At 47.9% G+C, this 20,692-nt stretch overlaps 1 protein-coding gene across 1 annotated transcript in view; it reads left to right on the top strand.

The window, feature by feature from the left end:
* CDH13 (cadherin 13) overlaps positions 1-20,692 on the top strand; it is a 524,519-nt gene that overhangs the window by 410,130 nt on the left and 93,697 nt on the right. The window contains exon 8 of the mRNA XM_083164015.1: positions 6,825-6,965. Within this exon, the coding sequence (XP_083020141.1) occupies positions 6,825-6,965 (141 nt within the window). The remainder of the gene's footprint in view (positions 1-6,824; positions 6,966-20,692) is intronic.

The following is a 20,692-nucleotide window of genomic DNA, read 5'->3' as shown; positions in this document are numbered from 1 at the left end:
CGTGAACAGAGAGTTAGGTGTGGGGGGGGGGGGGGGGGGCATGTCCTAGCTCAGAGCTACATTGCATTGTGAGTATAAAGCTGCCCAGCATGTGTGGGCTACATGCAGAAGCAGCCAGTAACTGCACACCTGGGTAAAACCATGCTGCACTGCAGGGGGGCAGATGTAATATGTACAGAGAGTTAGGTGAGGGAGGGGTGTGTCCTAGCTCAGAGCTTCAATGCTGTATGAGAATAAAGCGGACCAGCATGTGTGGGCTACATGCAGAAGCAGCCAGTAACTGACTACCTGGGTAACACCATGCTGTGCTGCAGGGGGCAGATGTAACGTGAACAGAGAGTTAGGTGTGTGTGTGTGTGTGGGGGGGGGGGCATGTCTTAGCTCAGAGCTACATTGCATTGTGAGAATAAAGCTGCCCAGCATGTGTGGGCTACATGCAGAAGCAGACAGTATTTACCCTGCATGTAAAGCCAATAAATAAATGTGCCCTCTTTGTATTGTAGCAGGGTTTGACGTCTTTATTTTTGTTTGCTGTGCTCCCTGCTCAGAATCAGCCTTGTGTGAGACTTTCAATTTTGAGAGTAAATGTATTTAGCTTTTCTTTATTCTGGAAAAATCCACGTTTCTGCGTTATTCCGCACACGGAGCCCTATTTTCTGTATTTGAACACTTATTGTTATGGATAGGAGCTGTCATATTGATTTCTCTGCCAGGGTAGAATTAAATATTATTCATAAACCGTAAATGAACAGAACAAAGGAAACGCTTGCATAGAATTTCCATCAGTAGCATTTGGGAAAAGCAAATCTCTGACGTGTGAACGCTTTTCTCCAGTATTCACTCTGCATTAAAGGTCTTTGGAGTGAGTGGTCTCTACATTATATAAGCTCCTAAATGTTCAGCAACATTGTAAAATGTCCGAAATCAGTCACAAGTAGTGCAAAACATGAAAAAAGTTCCAATGCGAACGCAACTGGTGTGTCCGTGAACGAGATGCAATCGTTATTATGGACACCTGCCGAGCTGCGACTGGATGGATGAATGTTTTTAGGATTATGGTATTGGAATGGTTGTTCTCTAACTTCAGCCATCTGTGGTCTGCCTCAATGATCATGACAATGCGGCCAGTTAGATACATAATCTGGGTTATCTATCTGATACTGAAGGCCTTAGCTCATGATTGGCAAACAGTGCCGCTGCCCAGTGGCTCCTGTATTTCACATGCAGTGTACCTGCTAGGGCACGATGCATGCTAAGGAGGTGCCACCTGGGGAGCCCTTAGGATGCTCTGGTGCCTCAGGTTCTCCATGATGGTGCCATCAGCAAACCATCAGAGCGACCATTCAGCAACCAGAAGAGCAGGATTTGGTTTAATGTATATCCAGCTCTCTGGTTGGTTAATGGCCAATGTTGTCTGTCAGAATACTGGGAGCTGATGTTCAATGTTGGACTGGCATTAGACCTAAGCCTTCAACCCACCTGCATCGACACGCACCAGCTTGGGCAATTTAGTCATTTATGTAGCTGTATTAGATAAGCTGTAAGTATTAACTATGGTCAGTCCATTTCAGTTATATCAATCTGTCTACCATTCTAATATGAATGGCAATAATAGGACAAGTGCCCTAGAACTTATGCCCTTGGGTGGGGTTAGGACAGGAATCCTATGCCCAGGGGGGTGGGGTCAGGACGAATAACCTATGTCCCTTTTGGCAGATTACCCCTTATGTGCTGCAGAACAGAACTAGTCCCTTTTAAAGCTGAATGTTCCTTATTATCATCCTGGTACTGTCACACCATAACCACCTCTGCTGGAGTCTACTTTCCATACATTATTGAAATAATATCGGATGATAAAATGACAGCTCTGATGATCTACATACGATAAAGCAGTTTAGGGAAGACCACATGTATGCGCGTTAGGTCCCATGTACTACTACTTGTCAGTAATTATTTCCTATCACAGTTGCATGTACCTCTGGGCTGTTGTTATCCAGCTCCTTGTACATGTTGTGTTCTGCACCCGCTTCCAGTAAGTGCATGTTTCCCCACGCAGCCATTTATTTTCTGCCTTTTACCATGGCCTCCCGCTGACTGTTCGCATTAGGGCTGCACATTACCTGGAGAGGAGCTGCTGATTACACCCTCTTGCAAACATTTAGTATATATGCAGAAGCCGTCCGCAGGAGGGGGTGAGGGTGGGCCGAGGAAACCACAAATAGTTGCAGCTATAAATCTTGTGCATTGTAATATGTTCTAAACCAATTCGCTGCATAATGTGTAGATCACGCTGGGGTTTTATTTGCAGAAGTTGGGAAAATCGGAACACATAGCCTGAAGGTCATGTCATACAGTGGCATACATCTTAGCCACGGTGGGGGGGGGTGGGGGTCAGTTGGGAAGCAATCGTTACTTTAATGTATGTAGACAAACTTTGATTCATGCACAAAACTACTAAAAACAAGTTACCAGCCGGAACAACATAACTGTACAGCTGACACCGGCAGGCACTAGATGGCGGCCGATGGATTCGGGTGTTGCTCCATTCGGGCAAATACGGCAAAATGTGTTAATAGTAGAGTATCTCAGTGCAGGAAGCTGTTATTGTATTTCCAGGAAAAAGATATCATGAAAAATTGGAGAAATGGCGTGATTTTTCACCACCCAACCACATGTGGATAGACGGACTCCATGGCATAACTGTGACAGGGTAGCAGATATATGTACATATAGATATTACCGCATTTCACCCAGCCACGTAATAAGGCTTCCCTACTTATACAGATTGCCCTTATAAGCCTGTTTAGCATTTATAGTTTTAAAGCTAATGGTGGGTTGTAAACTTTATGTGTCCATACAAAGGTCTAATGGGCCATTACTACATGGGGCAGCGAAAGATCATGGCCCAAATGTTGTGCGGATATTATGTTCTTTATGTAGATGTACTGCAGCCGTTCTGTCCTTTACATGGCGAGAGCCCATTATCTCTGGTGCCGCTGTCCGAGGTGCTGAACCGTACTGCGGCCGTTCTGTCCTTTACATGGTAAGAGCCCATTAGCTCTGGTGCCGCTGTCCGAGGTGCTAATCTGTACTGCGGTCATTCTGTCCTTTGCATGGTGAGAGCCCATTAGCTCTGGTGCTGCTGTCCGAGGTGCTGATCTGTACTGCGGTCATTCTGTCCTTTGCATGGTGAGATCCCATTAGCTCTGGTGCCGCTGTCCGAGGTGCTGATCTGTACTTCAGCTGTTCTGTCCGTTACATGGGGGTTTATTCTAGTTCATTCTTTCTGACAAAATCCTTCTTAGATGGACAAAACCATGTGCACTGCAGGGGGGCAGATGTAACATGTGCAGAGAGAATTAGATTTGGGTGAGTTATTTTGTTTCTGTGCAGGGAAAATACTGACTGCATGATTTTACACTGCAATATAGATCTCACTTTGAAGAAAAACCCCACCCAAATCTAATTCTCTCTGCACAAGTTACATCTGCCCCACCCGCAGTGCACATGGTTTTTGGCCATTCTGTCCTTTACATGGTGAGAGCCATTAGCTCTGGTGCCACTGTCCGAGGTGCTGAACTGTACTGCGGCCATTCTGTTCTTTACAAGGTTAGAGCCATTAGCTCTGGTGCCGCTGTCAGAGGTCATCACTTTGAGTTCAGTTATGTTGTATATTGATTTATTTATATGGTGCCACAAGGGATCTGCAGCCCCCAGTTACAGAGTACAGGAACTTAGAGGCAAACCAGGGACAGTGACAGTGACTTACAGCTGAATACAAGTACAGGCTACATAACCATGGTTATGAGTCATGTCCAAAGTCCAGGCATGTCCAAACTGTGGCCCTCCAGCTGCTGTGAAACTACATATCACAGCATGCCTTGCCATAGTTTTAGCATTCCCTAATAGCAAAACTGTGGCAAGGCATGATGGGACTTGTAGTTTCACAACTGCTGGAGGGCCATAGTTTAGACATGTCTGGTCTAAACAATTAAGGTCCACCAGGCCGTAGGACGACACATGAAAAATGTTGACATGATAAAAAGGGCGACCCAAGCAGTAAGTCAGAATGAAAAATGATGACATGTGTTTTTTTGTGGTTTTATGGTGTCGACTTGCATGGACACCCTATAAGTGTACCGCGCTGCTCGCCATGCTTCAAGCACTATTATAATCTGACTCTGCGTCCGCTTGGATGGTAAAGTATTAAAAACGGTATTTAACTTTTTTTTTTTTAAAGACAGACCTTTTTTTCATGTCGACATTTCCCATGTCCACATATTGATTGTGTAAAAATGTCAATCATGTCAACCTAAGGTAAGTCGATCGTTTTCATGTGTCAATCAGTATTGTTCAACCTATTGACTGTCGACTTTAATTGTGTCAACCTGCTGATTGCTTTTCTATAATCACAACTGCATCAGCAGATGGCACTGAGATAAGTATCAGGGATGGGGGGGGGTGCAGAGATTGCAGGACTTGGAGGCATTGAAAGAGAAGGAGAATCACACATGATGGAAGAGGGCCCTACCCGTGACAAATTGCATTATAGTTACAAGCCCATCAGAATGACAGATCAACATAACAGTAATGTCAGAGCAATACTTTAATTGCTCCAAAGGGTGCCATCTAGTGGCCTCTGGTGTACACAACCATTTAATTCCCTCCATAGAGGTGAGGAGCACCTCTAGTTTTATTATATATGCTATTGTTCAAAATGACCTGCAATCTAGATGTACATGAAGCTCTAATAGAGTCTGCGTTTAAACTCTGGTCCCATTCCTAGGATCTGGCGTCACATATTCCAAAATACAGCAAATTCCGCTATCCGCAATGCGTCTGGTCCCTAGCACTTCAGATACGGGAAACTCTACCTGTAATGCAGCCATTGTGTATTAGAGAATAAGCAGAAATGAACTCTCGCTCCCACGCAGATAACTTTATCTATTGAGACGTTACTGTATCTTTTTTTTATTTTTAACTAGTTGTTCTTATGTAGCAATAAAGATGTTTTACAGCGGAGTCTCTGCAGATGACCTCAGAATTCTTCCTGCACCTGTAATATACCCGCCGGAGGAGCCCTCAGCGTTCAGGCAGTTACAGTATGGAAGTGTTCAGTGTAAAACAACATTAGGCGGCAAATTGGCAAAGAAATTGTCATATCGGAAGCTAGCCTTGTGTGAAGACGCAGTAACCATTAACAACAAGAGCCCAGGAAGGTGCCAGGAGCAGGGCAGTTTTAGCCTCTTATTTTTGCTTCTACTGTAGTGATCGATGTTTCTTCTTCCACATAAGGCGGCAGCCTGCTCCGCGGCGTACTGATCTCCTGCTGGGGAATACGGCTAATGTATCACTGATGTTTCCATTGTAATTTGAAACCTAATGTTTTGGAATCGCTGAGAAAGCAGATTTTACAGCGGTTACCGACCATGAATTGTTGCGCAGAAGTTTCATTCTTTCCCCCCTTAAATAATAAGTTTAACGCTACTAGGAAAGATCTGCGATTGCTGATTGGCTCGCTGTAGGCGGCTTGTGCTCTCCAGTTCTTGTAGAACTAAAACTCCCAACATTTACTTTCAGTGACATATCGGTGGAGATATTTAATGCAATAATATTGGGGGAACACCTTTAAAGCAGGGGGCTATTTACGAAGATGGGAGTTCTATTAAAGAGGGGGTGTTGCTTCGGGAAACCAATCAGATACTATCTATTATATTCTAGAAGGTGCTGAATAAATAAGTAGATTCTGATTGGTTGCCCACAGGAACATCCCATCTTCAAAAGAACTCCCATGTTACATAAGCTGCAACAGCAAGCACACACTCAGGCCCTATAACATACTTCGGCCATAAGCATCCTGTTAGTAAATAGCATATGGTGATATATGTGATGTCACTATCTTCCTCACATCACCCGGGCTGCCATCAAATATTGGCTAGTGGGCAGCACCAATTTCACCATGGCTGCCTGCTCATGATGGCATCATTACTACACCGGATCATACTCTCCTACTCGTGAGAGCAACTTCTGGGCAATACCAGAGGGGAAGGAGGGGGGGTTATGGAATGATGGATATGATATTGTGATTTCGGGCAAACCTAAGCAAATGTTAGAGTTGTGGAGCAGGGTACTAAAAGTGGGTACACCCTAGCTTAAACACCTACATGGTGTAAGCCAGGGTGCCCATGTAGCATCCGCATGTCCAGATGGCACAGCATGGTGTTCTCTATAGAAAGATTTCATTGATCTATTTTATATAAACTGACAATACAGCGGATTCTGAAGCCACGTTTGGCCATGGGAGCACTCCTGTTTCCTAATATACTGTCAGTATGAGTGTGTTCTACTTCTATGAGAAATATATACAGTTCCCAGCATTTGGAGGTTAGTGCTGGTTCTATGCTGGATCAAGGATGTTGATACAAAATGTTTCCATTGTCCCAGAATTCTATTATATATAGCATAGAATAACGAGGAGATGAGGCCCTCACGCTGACTTTGGACAAGTGATGGAAGTTTGTATAGCTATTGTATACACAAGCACAATTCTATCATATAAAGGTTGCAACAATAACGCTACTCTGGGGATAAAGCACAGGTGTATTTACAGAGCTATGTACAGTATGTCGTTATATAAATCTATTTTCTGCTGTAATTTTGAAAGCAATGCATGTAGTTCAGGATGAAGGAAGGTATAGATAAGACAAAAAAACACTACAGCCATCTAAAGGTTGGGAAAACTAATTTTAGTGTAAAAGTGATTGCATACTGTATCGTGTAATAAAATCCAGAAGTGTAATGATCTCTCTCCTCTTTCCTCTTAGACGTTGATAGCCCCCCAGTATGAACTGATCGTAGAAGCCAAGGACATGGCTGGAATGGATGTCGGGTTAATCGGCACAGCGACCGCTACCATTGTGATCGACGACAAAAATGACCACCCCCCAGAGTTCACCAAGAAAGAGGTGAGTTTCCTCATATGCATGTTCTATCACTGTAAATGAATATTTTAGAGGTGGACGTTCAATTAAAATATTTACAAATCAATTTCCCCTCCCCGCTCAGTCAACCCCTCCAGCATCAGCAGCACCCCACTCTCCACGGTGCCCTTCCTGCAGTGTCTGTTGTCAGCAACTGCGCTAAAGCACAAATCCCAGCACGGAACCCCACCGTGCGGCCAGCCTGGGTACCAGGAGGAGGGGGGGGGATAAGAGTCTCAGATCCTTAGTAAGAGTGTGTTCAGAGCCTAGGAGTATTTATTCACTGAAGTCAGGGACAAGGTTGTTGTTTGAACTCTGTAAAATGACTAATCCACAACAGAATTCACTGAACACGATCAATCTGGATTACAGAAAGATTGCAGACTGTACAATGTTTTCTCTCCGTGATTCCTACAAGTAAACCGTCTGCCCAGGGCAGCATGCAAGCAATAACAGGCCTTCAGCATCATCATGTTCCAGATAACTGGATGCTGTTTTCATAGATACAAAGTGACAGCAAGCACACAGGTCCATAAAACTTCCAATAACGCAGACACAATGCTCCGGCGGAGCTCGGTTGGGAGGCCTGGTTGTCTTATTTTTCTTGCCTGAAAGCCAGAGAGAGAGACTTTATTTTTCCTTGGCGAGGTTATGAACTACATAAAGCAATATTCAATTGCAGAGACAACCACTTCTCACTGAAGACAAAATGGTACAAGACCTTAATAAAGAAATCTGGGCTGCGGAGCTGCCCCGAAGCGATTGCTGCACAGACATTAATCACTGCTCTCTCCGTGTGTTTGACTACGTATTAATCACAGTGGTTTGATTTGTGTAATCTTCTCAGTATGAAGTCTTTGTCATTGTTACTTCTCCCTGGTAGATGGACAATGCTCTGTAGCGCCTATATGCGGTGTCCTGGGCACTGCCAATCTGTGCTGGGGTACTAGATGTGGCTCTGCACCCGCTCCCAATTGGGCTGCTTTATAAACCACAGCCAACATTGGTTACCATAAAGTATATTTATTACTGTGCGATTTATGAGTACTGAGCGACCTCATCAGTGGCACGAATGTGATGCGTTTCTCGATGGGGGACATGGAACCTGCTGTGAAGGTGCTGTTACCAGCAATTGGAGGGTCAGATTGAGCCTTTGTGTGGAAACCCCCTGTACACAGCACTGCTCCGGTTACACCCATATATGCCCACAGAACCCCCTGCACACAGCACTGCTCCGGTCACACCCATACAGTATATGCCTGCAGAACCCCCTGCACACAGCAATGCTCTGGTCACACCCATATATGCCTCCAGAACCCCCTGTACACAGCAATGCTCCGGTCACACCCATAGATCACTGCAGAACCCCCTGTACACAGCACTGCTCCAGTCACATCCATAGATGCCTGCAGAACCCCCTGTACACAGCACTGCTCTGGTCACACCCATAGATCACTGCAGAACCCCCTATACACAGCACTGCTCCAGTCACATCCATAGATGCCTGCAGAACCCCCTGTACACAGCACTGCTCCAGTCACACCCATAGATCACTGCAGAACCCCCTGTACACATCACTGCTCTGGTCACACCCATATATGCTTGCAGAACCCCCTGTACACAGCAATGCTCCGGTCACACCCATAGATCCCTGCAGAACCCCCTGCACACATCACTGCTCCGGTCACACCCATATATGCTTGCAGAACCCCCTGTACACAGCAATGCTCCGGTCACACCCATAGATCACTGCAGAACCCCCTGTACACAGCACTGCTCCAGTCACATCCATAGATGCCTGCAGAACCCCCTGTACACAGCATTGCTCCGGTCACATCCATAGATCACTGCAGAAACCCCTGTACACTGCACTGCTCCGGTCACACCCATTTATGCCTGCAGCACCCCCTGTACACAGCACTGCTCTGGTCACATCCGTAGATCCCTGCAGAACCCCCTGTACACATCACTGCTCTGGTCACACCCATATATGCCTGCAGAACCCCCTGTACACAGCACTGCTCCGGTCACATCCGTAGATCCCTGCAGAACCCCCTGTACACATCACTGCTCTGGTCACACCCATATATGCCTCCAGAACCCCCTGTACACAGCACTGCTCCCGTCACATCCGTAGATCCCTGCAGAACCCCCTGTACACAGCACTGCTCCGGTCACATCCGTAGATCCCTGGAGAACCCCCTGTACACAGCACTGCTTCGGTCACACCCATATATGCCTGCAGAACCCCCTGTACACAGCACTGCTCCGGTCACATCCGTAGATCCCTGCAGAACCCCCTGTACACAGCACTGCTCCGGTCACACCCATATATGCCTGCAGAACCCCCTATACACAGCATTGCTCCGGTCACATCCGTAGATCCCTGCAGAACCCCCTGTACACAGCACTGCTCCGGTCACACCCATATATGCCTGCAAAACACCCTGTATACAGCACTGCTCCAGTCACACCCGTATATGCCTGCAGAACCCCCTATACACAGCACTGCTCTAGTCACACCCGTATATGCCTGCAGAACCCCCTGTACACAGCACTGCTCCGGTCACACCCATATATGCCTGCAGAACCCCCTGTACACAGCATTGCTCCGGTCACATCCATAGATCACTGCAGAAACCCCTGTACACTGCACTGCTCCGGTCACACCCAAATATGCCTGCAGAACCCCCTGTACACAGCACTGCTCCGGTCACACCCATATATGCCTGCAGAACCCCCTGTACACAGCATTGCTCTGGTCACATCCGTAGATCCCTGCAGAACCCCCTGTACATAGCACTGCTCTGGTCACACCCAAATATGCCTGCAGAACCCCCTGTACACAGCACTGCTCCGGTCACATCCGTAGATCCCTGCAGAACCCCCTGTACATAGCACTGCTCCGGTCACACCCATATATGCCTGCAGAACCCCATGTACATAGCACTGCTCCGGTCACACCCATATATGCCTGCAGAACCCCCTGTACACAGCACTGCTCCTGTCACATCCGTAGATCCCTGCAGAACCCCCTGTACACAGCACTGCTCTGGTCACACCCATATATGCTTGCAGAACCCCCTGTACACAGCAATGCTCCGGTCACACCCATAGATCACTGTAGAACCCCCTGTACACAGCACTGCTCCAGTCACATCCATAGATGCCTGCAGAACCCCCTGTACACAGCACTGCTCCAGTCACACCCATAGATCACTGCAGAACCCCCTGTACACATCATTGCTCTGGTCACACCCATATATGCCTGCAGAACCCCCTGTACACAGCACTGCTCCGGTCACATCCGTAGATCCCTGCAGAACCCCCTGTACACATCACTGCTCTGGTCACACCCATATATGCCTCCAGAACCCCCTGTACACAGCACTGCTCCCGTCACATCCGTAGATCCCTGCAGAACCCCCTGTACACAGCACTGCTCCGGTCACACCCATATATGCCTGCAGAACCCCCTATACACAGCATTGCTCCGGTCACATCCGTAGATCCCTGCAGAACCCCCTGTACACAGCACTGCTCCGGTCACACCCATATATGCCTGCAGAACCCCCTGTACACAGCACTGCTCCAGTCACACCCGTATATGCCTGCAGAACCCCCTATACACAGCACTGCTCTAGTCACACCCGTATATGCCTGCAGAACCCCCTGTACACAGCACTGCTCCGGTCACACCCATATATGCCTGCAGAACCCCCTGTACACAGCATTGCTCCGGTCACATCCATAGATCACTGCAGAAACCCCTGTACACTGCACTGCTCCGGTCACACCCATTTATGCCTGCAGCACCCCCTGTACACAGCACTGCTCTGGTCACATCCATAGATCCCTGCAGAACCCCCTGTACATAGCACTGCTCTGGTCACACCCATATATGCCTGCAGAACCCCCTGTACACAGCACTGCTCCGGTCACATCCGTAGATCCCTGCAGAACCCCCTGTACATAGCACTGCTCCGGTCACACCCATATATGCCTGCAGAACCCCATGTACATAGCACTGCTCCGGTCACACCCATAGATCACTGTAGAACCCCCTGTACACAGCACTGCTCCAGTCACATCCATAGATGCCTGCAGAACCCCCTGTACACAGCACTGCTCCAGTCACACCCATAGATCACTGTAGAACCCCCTGTACACAGCACTGCTCCAGTCACATCCATAGATGCCTGCAGAACCCCCTGTACACAGCACTGCTCCAGTCACACCCATAGATCACTGCAGAACCCCCTGTACACATCATTGCTCTGGTCACACCCATATATGCCTGCAGAACCCCCTGTACACAGCACTGCTCCGGTCACATCCGTAGATCCCTGCAGAACCCCCTGTACACAGCACTGCTCCGGTCACACCCATATATGCCTGCAGAACCCCCTATACACAGCATTGCTCCGGTCACATCCGTAGATCCCTGCAGAACCCCCTGTACACAGCACTGCTCCGGTCACACCCATATATGCCTGCAGAACCCCCTGTACACAGCACTGCTCCAGTCACACCCGTATATGCCTGCAGAACCCCCTATACACAGCACTGCTCTAGTCACACCCGTATATGCCTGCAGAACCCCCTGTACACAGCACTGCTCCGGTCACACCCATATATGCCTGCAGAACCCCCTGTACACAGCATTGCTCCGGTCACATCCATAGATCACTGCAGAAACCCCTGTACACTGCACTGCTCCGGTCACACCCATTTATGCCTGCAGCACCCCCTGTACACAGCACTGCTCTGGTCACATCCATAGATCCCTGCAGAACCCCCTGTACATAGCACTGCTCTGGTCACACCCATATATGCCTGCAGAACCCCCTGTACACAGCACTGCTCCGGTCACATCCGTAGATCCCTGCAGAACCCCCTGTACATAGCACTGCTCCGGTCACACCCATATATGCCTGCAGAACCCCATGTACATAGCACTGCTCCGGTCACACCCATATATGCCTGCAGAACCCCCTGTACACAGCACTGCTCCTGTCACATCCGTAGATCCCTGCAGAACCCCCTGTACACAGCACTGCTCTGGTCACACCCATATATGCTTGCAGAACCCCCTGTACACAGCAATGCTCCGGTCACACCCATAGATCACTGTAGAACCCCCTGTACACAGCACTGCTCCAGTCACATCCATAGATGCCTGCAGAACCCCCTGTACACAGCACTGCTCCAGTCACACCCATAGATCACTGCAGAACCCCCTGTACACATCATTGCTCTGGTCACACCCATATATGCCTGCAGAACCCCCTGTACACAGCACTGCTCCGGTCACATCCGTAGATCCCTGCAGAACCCCCTGTACACATCACTGCTCTGGTCACACCCATATATGCCTCCAGAACCCCCTGTACACAGCACTGCTCCCGTCACATCCGTAGATCCCTGCAGAACCCCCTGTACACAGCACTGCTCCGGTCACACCCATATATGCCTGCAGAACCCCCTATACACAGCATTGCTCCGGTCACATCCGTAGATCCCTGCAGAACCCCCTGTACACAGCACTGCTCCGGTCACACCCATATATGCCTGCAGAACCCCCTGTACACAGCACTGCTCCAGTCACACCCGTATATGCCTGCAGAACCCCCTATACACAGCACTGCTCTAGTCACACCCGTATATGCCTGCAGAACCCCCTGTACACAGCACTGCTCCGGTCACACCCATATATGCCTGCAGAACCCCCTGTACACAGCATTGCTCCGGTCACATCCATAGATCACTGCAGAAACCCCTGTACACTGCACTGCTCCGGTCACACCCATTTATGCCTGCAGCACCCCCTGTACACAGCACTGCTCCGGTCACATCCGTAGATCCCTGCAGATCCCCCTGTACATAGCACTGCTCCGGTCACACCCATATATGCCTGCAGCACCCCCTGTACACAGCACTGCTCCAGTCACACCCATATATGCCTGCAGAACCCCCTGTACACAGCACTGCTCTGGTCACATCCGTAGATCCCTGCAGAACCCCCTGTACATAGCACTGCTCCGGTCACACCCATATATGCCTGCAGAACCCCCTGTACACAGCACTGCTCTGGTCACATCCGTAGATCCCTGCAGAACCCCCTGTACACAGCACTACTCCAGTCACATCCATGGAAATCAATCCCTTTGTTACTGTAGTGCATTAGCGGTATTAAGCAATCAGAAATAACTGCAATTAGGGGCACGGTATGGATCTGATCATTACATTTGGTATATGTAACAAACCGCAATCAAGATAATCACTTATAAACGTAAGCCTCAGTGTATCAGTGATATGAGCACATTAACTCGTGTGTTACTGAATGCTGAGCACATGGAAAGAGATAGATTTATGCATTGATGGTATAGGTGGATATCTCCCATTAGGAGGGGGCTTACGTATGTCCATGTCAACACATGTCGACACACATTATACACAAAAACCATGAACAATTGTGTCAACATTTTCCTGTGTCTGCCGTTTTCTTCTGTCAACCTTTTGTCATAGTGGTCAATCTATTGTTGTCTTAAGTACTGTTGACCAAATGATCCACACTCCCTCGCAAGCACCACGTTGGCTTGATTGGCTTCCAGTCTGTAATCTGTAGGTGAGACCTGTACCAGGAGTCAGAAATATGGACGATGTCTGCCTTCAGCAGACTACTAGCCCACTATACAAGGTGGCTGACTCCATTATTGATAGGTGATGATGAAAGTGGGCACAGCTGGGAATTGCCTCCTTTGTAAAACACATTTACTGCATATGTACCTGCTGGATGTTCTGGAAACCAGATAATCCAAGTTTGAAAATCAGTAACTCTAAGACAGGCATGTCCAAACTGTGGCCCTCCAGCTGTTGTGAAACTACACATCCCAGCATGCCTTGCCATAGTTTTAGCATGCCCTAATAGCAAAACTGTGGCAAGGCATGATGGGACTTGTAGTTTCACAACAGCTGGAGGGCCATAGTTTTGACATGCCTGCTCTAAGCTATATCTCTCAGTTCCCCCATAACACCTCCCAGGTCACCCTTCTGCGTATGGGCAGAAGACAGAAAATGCTCTGGGCAGAGTGCCCGTCTATGCTATACCATACCTCCCAACATGACCCATGCCAGGAGGGACACAATGATCTGCTCCTGGACTTCCCCCTGATAATGTACGATTGCCAGCACCTGTTTTGAAACACCTTTCTTATTATTTAACCTGTGCAACACAGATGATGTCAATCATAAATTACAAGAGACGTCCAGGATCAGATCATTGTGTCCCTCCTGGCATGGGTCATGTTGGGAGGTGTGCTAAACCTACATTGGTGCCATTCTCTGACAACATCGTATGATCAGTGTCACAGCTGGCAGAGAAGCACTGCGGATACACTGTCCTGTTCCCGGTACGGTATAGAATGGTTGCAGATTTATGGAAACCCAAAGGGACGTTCTGTGTATCCAGGATTCTATTGGCAATAATGATTTAGGAATGCTCTTGACTCATATGAACAACACAAATTACGCACTATAGGAAAAGCAATAGATAAAATGTTTCTGTGCTCTTCAGCAGTGACTGTTGCCTGTCTGCCTAGAGCAGTGGTAGCCAACCCTAGCCCTCGAGAGCTACCAACAGTTCACATTTTCCAGACAACCTAGCTGCTGCACAGCTGCACTCATTAATCACTGACACATTTGAAAAGATACACAGATGGAGCTAATTAGCTCACTTGTGATTCTGTGAGGAGACCTGCAAAACATGCACTGTTGGTAGCTCTCGAGGACTAGGGTTGGCTACCTCAGGCCTAGAGCCTGTTACTGAGCTTTATATACAGAGTATATATATATTCTGCGGTGTCCATTGTTCCAAAGACAATAAGGTGGAGGCTGTAAGCTGCTCATTCACACCCCTGAGAAACCAGATTTAGTTTTTGGAACTTTAACGTGAATTCCTGACACCTGGGTAACAATATGAATTTTGATGATGTTTGACGGACATAAATTGTATGTGTGTCATTTTATTAATGAGCTGAAAAGGTCTGTGAGACCCTAAAAATGATTATTGGTGTCATTACCTTTTGTAACGCTGCTTGCTCAAAGGTCATACATTCAAATAAAGATTACACTCAAGGAAACATAAAGCATTGTTGATATTTGGGGGATGGATTACAGCAGCTGATTGTCCTCACCATCTTCTCCCAGAGACATGGGCGGTTAGTCATGTGATTTCATGGATGCAATAGAATAGCTATCCAAATGTGAGGTTTGTTTTGTCCCACGTCTCCCTGACCTTACTGGTCCCTCTGCGGCAGATCCTCTAGAGATCCTTAGATACCAAAGCCTCTGGGTATGCCAAAATTGCCTCCAGGTGCTGTACAGATGTAGTCGCACTCATTGGTGCCACGCCAGGTGCCACGTGTGACATACATGCATATTGGTGCGTTCCCCTCACCACGCTCGTGCACCTAGGACCTTATTCTGGTTGACTCACAAGGCCCAAAGTCTGCCAAAGGCCCGGCCGCCCCTCACATCCACGGCTGCGAATGGTTAATTTGCATAATCATCCATTCGCAGTTGTTTGCGAAATCAGTCGATGGTCTCTGATCTGCGAGCACCTTGTGGAGGAAGCAGGCAGGCAGCTGACATCCGCTGCCTGCTTCCCGCACCTGTGTAACCGGGCTATTACTATGGGAACGCCTAGTGTTTTAAAGGGAATGCCCATGAAATGCTGGGCGTTCCCACGGGCTGTGCCCACCGCCGCCACCACGCGCCCCCTGCCCGCACTTCTAGGTGTAGTTTGCCATGTCCGCTCACACCCCACATCTGCACATGCTCAGACGCAAAACATATTTTTTCACACGGGACCGAATGAACTAGAACCATGGTCACCAACCCATCGCTCGCAAGCTACCGGTACCTGCCCCTCCATTATCGCCCGCCCACCTTCTCCCTCTCAACCTGAGGGGAGGAGAGTGCATTGCGCGTCTCTCCTACCCCTCACTGTGCATCCTTGTGACTGGGCCGCCCGCCCGCCCAGTCACAAGGAAGTGAAGGGAAGGGAAGGAGAGAAGCGCGGTGTGCTGTGCTCTCCTACCCTGAGAAGAGAAGCAGCTGTGGTGACACTGCAGGAGGACACCGGACTGTCCTCTCCCCGGCAGCAGCAACAATGGTGAGTGTGCTGCTGCTGGGAAACACCTGGCACTGTGGGGGCATACTTGTTGCTGGCACTGTGGGGGCATACTTGTTGCTGGCACTGTGGGGGCAAACTTGTTGCTGGCACTGTGGGGGCATACTTGTTGCTGGAATTTTTGGGGGCATACTTTTTGCAGGCACTGTGGGGGCATTGCTGGCACTGTGGTGCATACCTGTTGCTGGCACTGTGGGGCATTGCTGGCACTTTGTGGGTGTTGCTGGCACTGTGTGGGCATTGCTAGCACCATGGGAGCATATGTGTATCTGGCACTATTGGGGGCATATGTGTATCTGGCACTATTTGGGCATATACTGTATATATCTGGCACTGCACTATTGGGGGCATATGTGTATCACACCCCCATTTTCATTGGACGCACCCCATGTGGCTATTATTTTGCGCACGCTGTAGGCACGCGGTTATGTATGTGGCATTGAGTGTCAGGTGCATTACAGTGTGCGGCATAATGTGTAAAGGGCATTATTTGGTTATTAGGCAGATTTTTTTTTTCTTTTTTACATTTTAGTAGCTGTTCGGGTGGTTTATTTTGCCGCGGGTAGCTCACACCCCAAAAAAGGTTGGATACCACTGAACTAGGATAACCTCCCTAATTGACACAAACGGCTCATAGAAATGCATTGCGTGGTGCTGGCAAATTGACGGTAAATTGATTCTACACCACAGGTGCGCCAAACATGCACGAGCGGCCATGTCACAGAAACACCTGTACAGTAAGAGCAAGTTTCATCTTTGCTCCTTTGACCATGGCTAGCCATGGCTAGCCATGGGTATACTATTGTTCTCAGCTGCAATACAATACGTATTGCAGCTGAGAACAATAGAATAGCCATGGCTAGCCATGGCCAAAGGAGCAAAGATGAAACTTGCTCCTACTGTATGTCAGGGCCTAAGGGAGCCATCAGGCACGTGTCCAAGGTCTCAGTCACTCCTTGGACCCAACATTTTGTCCTCCCATCCTGTCTGTCTTCCAAAGTGAAGGCTAGGTTTTGTATCCTGCATTTCTGTTATACATTGTCACCCAAGAGTGCAGAATGGATGTGGGACTGTTGGGTCAGAACTGGATACCAGGACACATAGGTACTATCTGACCTAAATGTGGCTTTGAACCCCCAATAGAATATCAGATAGATGCAAAGGCTGCTTCCATTAGATGACACCAAATTAAAGGTCTTGGTTATAGATTTGCAGAATTATATCAGTGCTGTAATTGGTTACTTATTTTCGGAGTTACTTTGCAAAACGTTTGCCTGCCATGTACAATGCATCACCATTGTGCTCTGAAAAATGTAACCGTTGATGAACACGTCTTGTGCAGCTGCCAGGTGACCTAGATCATGTGACCTGCAGATGGTCCTAAAACTGTGGCAGTTATGTTCAGCCACCCACTAAGCAGGGATTTTTCAATTAGACCCTTAGGGGATGAAAAGGGGTAAAATGTTCTGCCAGAAAACCTTTGCCTGGTTGAAACTGGGCACACCAGCTAGTTATTAATACTGAACCAAAAAGCCATAGATTCTACATCATATTAATTTATAGTATATATTAATACATTTCCTGTAAATATTGCTTTTTGGGGGCGAGGAGATTTGGGGGCCACTTTTAGCAACTGCTCCTGGGCGATAACCGTGGATAAACACGTGGTAATTCTATGCATGCTGTATGTATAAGGCGCGTTCGTCTCTTGGATCGGACGCGCCTTATACAGAACATGGAATGTTTCTCTAATCCTGTTTCTTCTGGAAAGCAAACGCTTCAGCAGATCTAGGCAGACGGCTTGTGCATCAGTGCGCGCCATGATGAACACTCTCCGGACTGTAATAAAGTTATACAGCAGAAATAGAAATTCGGAGGCGCAGGGGAACCCAAAAACAAAAGCAATCTGTACGGCTTTACCTGCGACCATTTTTCTTCATAATCTACTGAAACAGTGAAACAGGAGTACAAGCGCAAAGCGTGTGCTCATATATATTATGGACATATGCATAATATCAATCTATTTACAGAAATGCTGCATTGCTCCCCCCACCTGCATGCTGGATGCTGGATTGTTGTTGAACAGCACAATTTGATTGCACCTGTTCTCCGTGTGAGGTTTATGACTCTGGGTTTTTATCACTGGTTAACGCGTTATCGGCTGCTCAATGTTGTTGAAGCGCCATACAAGGCGTTATTGTCGTTACTTACTCGTATGTGGGTGGTGTTTTTATGCAGCAGCTGAAATGAAGGAAATATTTCAAATTGTAGGTAAATATGACGCATAAGTCCCGCTTACCACTGCACAACCCAGAAGGGCTCATATTATGGCAAACATTGTCCAACCATAGCAAGCGTTGTCGAAGGCTCGCTGTGTGTACCTGGCACCGTCAGACGTTTGTCATTGAAACCTTGGTATAAAGTCAGAGGGGATGGAATGGGGGGGGGGGGGTGGGGTGTAGCAGGAGAATAAACATTGTTAGGATCATTTGGTTCGGTTTGCTATAATTTCTGATGCGTACACTGCAGAAGGTCTACAAGTGCACTCAAAACTCATCTAAGGGAAGGTTATTCATTGTCACATTCAAGCGGCGATGTGTTAAAGACCAAGATAGGAAACCTGCGTGTCTCCATCGGTTGCAGAACTGCAAGTTCAAACATGCCCTGATAGCCACGCTGGACATTATAGCAAGAGCTGGTGATCCACCAGTCACCTGACATGATTGTAATCTATCATCAGGAACTGTAGCGGGTGACCCAGAGGTCAGTATAGGAGGGGGAGAGAATCCAAATGCCCAGCAAGCAGCTGGAGAGGGGTCTATACTGTACCTACTTCTTCCAATTTGCTTCACTAAGACGTTACCCCCAGAGGAATTCCAGATCTGTCAGGTAGTTACAAAACTATAGACCGCTAAGGCAATGTATCAACCCCTAACTGTCATGCATTTGAAAAATGACAGCTAAGAGCTGATTGGCTGGAGCACCATTTATCATACACAACCAATGAAAACAAGACTATCTCACATGTAGCAAACCCCCAAACTGGTTGAGGAGCCGTCTGTGTGTGATGTTGCTGCAGACACCACTTCTGAACAGAGCATCTGACCCTGTCGGAGGATGCAGCATCTTCTGTACATCAATGCACTTTAATATTCTCTGCAGGGAACGTGCTGCTCTATATGACATCACAATGCAGCTGAGACCTCATAAATAAAAGCCTGCGTGTAACATGGGACCTTTTAGGAGCTGTCATCATAAAACTACACTGACGGGGTTTGTGTACAACCACCGACTGACTGATTAGAGGAGAATCAGGCAGGACAAGAGCGGAGATGACACAGGTGTATAATGGTGCCCTCCCGCACATTGCTAGCGCACACATTGCATGTGGTAGGTTCATCTCACTGGCCGGTGATGTCATCTCTCCAAAGGGGGGGTGTATCAAGTCTTGTAGATAGAGGGGAATTTGCCCAAAGCGACCAATCAGCTTCTGTAGAACACTTTTTGAAATGGCAGCTGATTGGTTAGTTTCAGAAACAATTTATTTCCATAAGGCTTGATTCACAAAAAGGGGCAGCCATATACAGTACAATGCATGGTTCTGCCATGTAAGTGATTGCCCCTTAAAAAAACAAACTCCAAGTTCTGCTGGATCCGCATGGCCACCGGATTCTCATTATATTACATCCGACTCAATGTCTAGGTCAACAGTCCATACAACGAAAGGTTGACATGCAGTTTGTTGACACTGACAAAGGGTCAACATGCACTACGTTGACAGTGACAAAAGGTTGCCTTGCTATGTGCAGGATGCTGCCTGGATATCTGGGGGATGTTGCCTTGTTACCTGCGGGGCATTGCCTTGTTACACACAGGGAGTTGCCTTGTTACGCATGGGGCATTGCCTTGTCACGCAGGGGACGTTGCCTTGTTATGCGTGGGGCATTGACTTGATACCTGCAGGGCGTAGCCTTGTTACGCGCTGGGCGTTGTCTTATGTGTGGGGCGTTGCCTTGTTATGTACAGGTGATGTATAGAATTTTGCATCAGATCATAGATCTCCTTTCCTCCGCACTGATTTGCCCTGGAGACAGCACACATTATAGCAGTCTCCAGCAGCTCAGTTCTACTCTCGAGCTGACCTTCTCGCCATGGTGCGCAATCTTCTGAGGTCAGCAATCCCCGCGTCTCGCACATTCCCGGAGTGAGCTAGGGAGGAAGCAGACTTAGGAGAGTATATAGTCAATGGGTAGCTCGCTGTGTTCCATCTCATTGGGGTCGCAGATGAAGAAAGTTAAATTCCGAGTGCACAAGGCACCATGTAGTAAAGGAATAAGAAGGCAATATAGGTGGCAGGTTTCCTTTAACTATATTTATAGATGTCTCCTGAATCTGCTCGTAAATGGTAGAACGTAATAATTTTCAGCATCTTGCAGATTTTTCTAGAACTTCCCCACATTATTGCAGTTTCTGTTCTGCGCCCCGGCTGGGCGGCCACTCATGGACTTGCCAAATGTGC

This window comes from Crinia signifera, chromosome 11, assembly GCF_055691185.1.
Source record: "Crinia signifera chromosome 11, ASM5569118v1, whole genome shotgun sequence".
NCBI lineage: Eukaryota > Metazoa > Chordata > Amphibia > Anura > Myobatrachidae > Crinia > Crinia signifera.
Note: the sequence above shows the minus strand (reverse complement) of the source record. Positions and strands in the feature narration are given on the sequence as shown.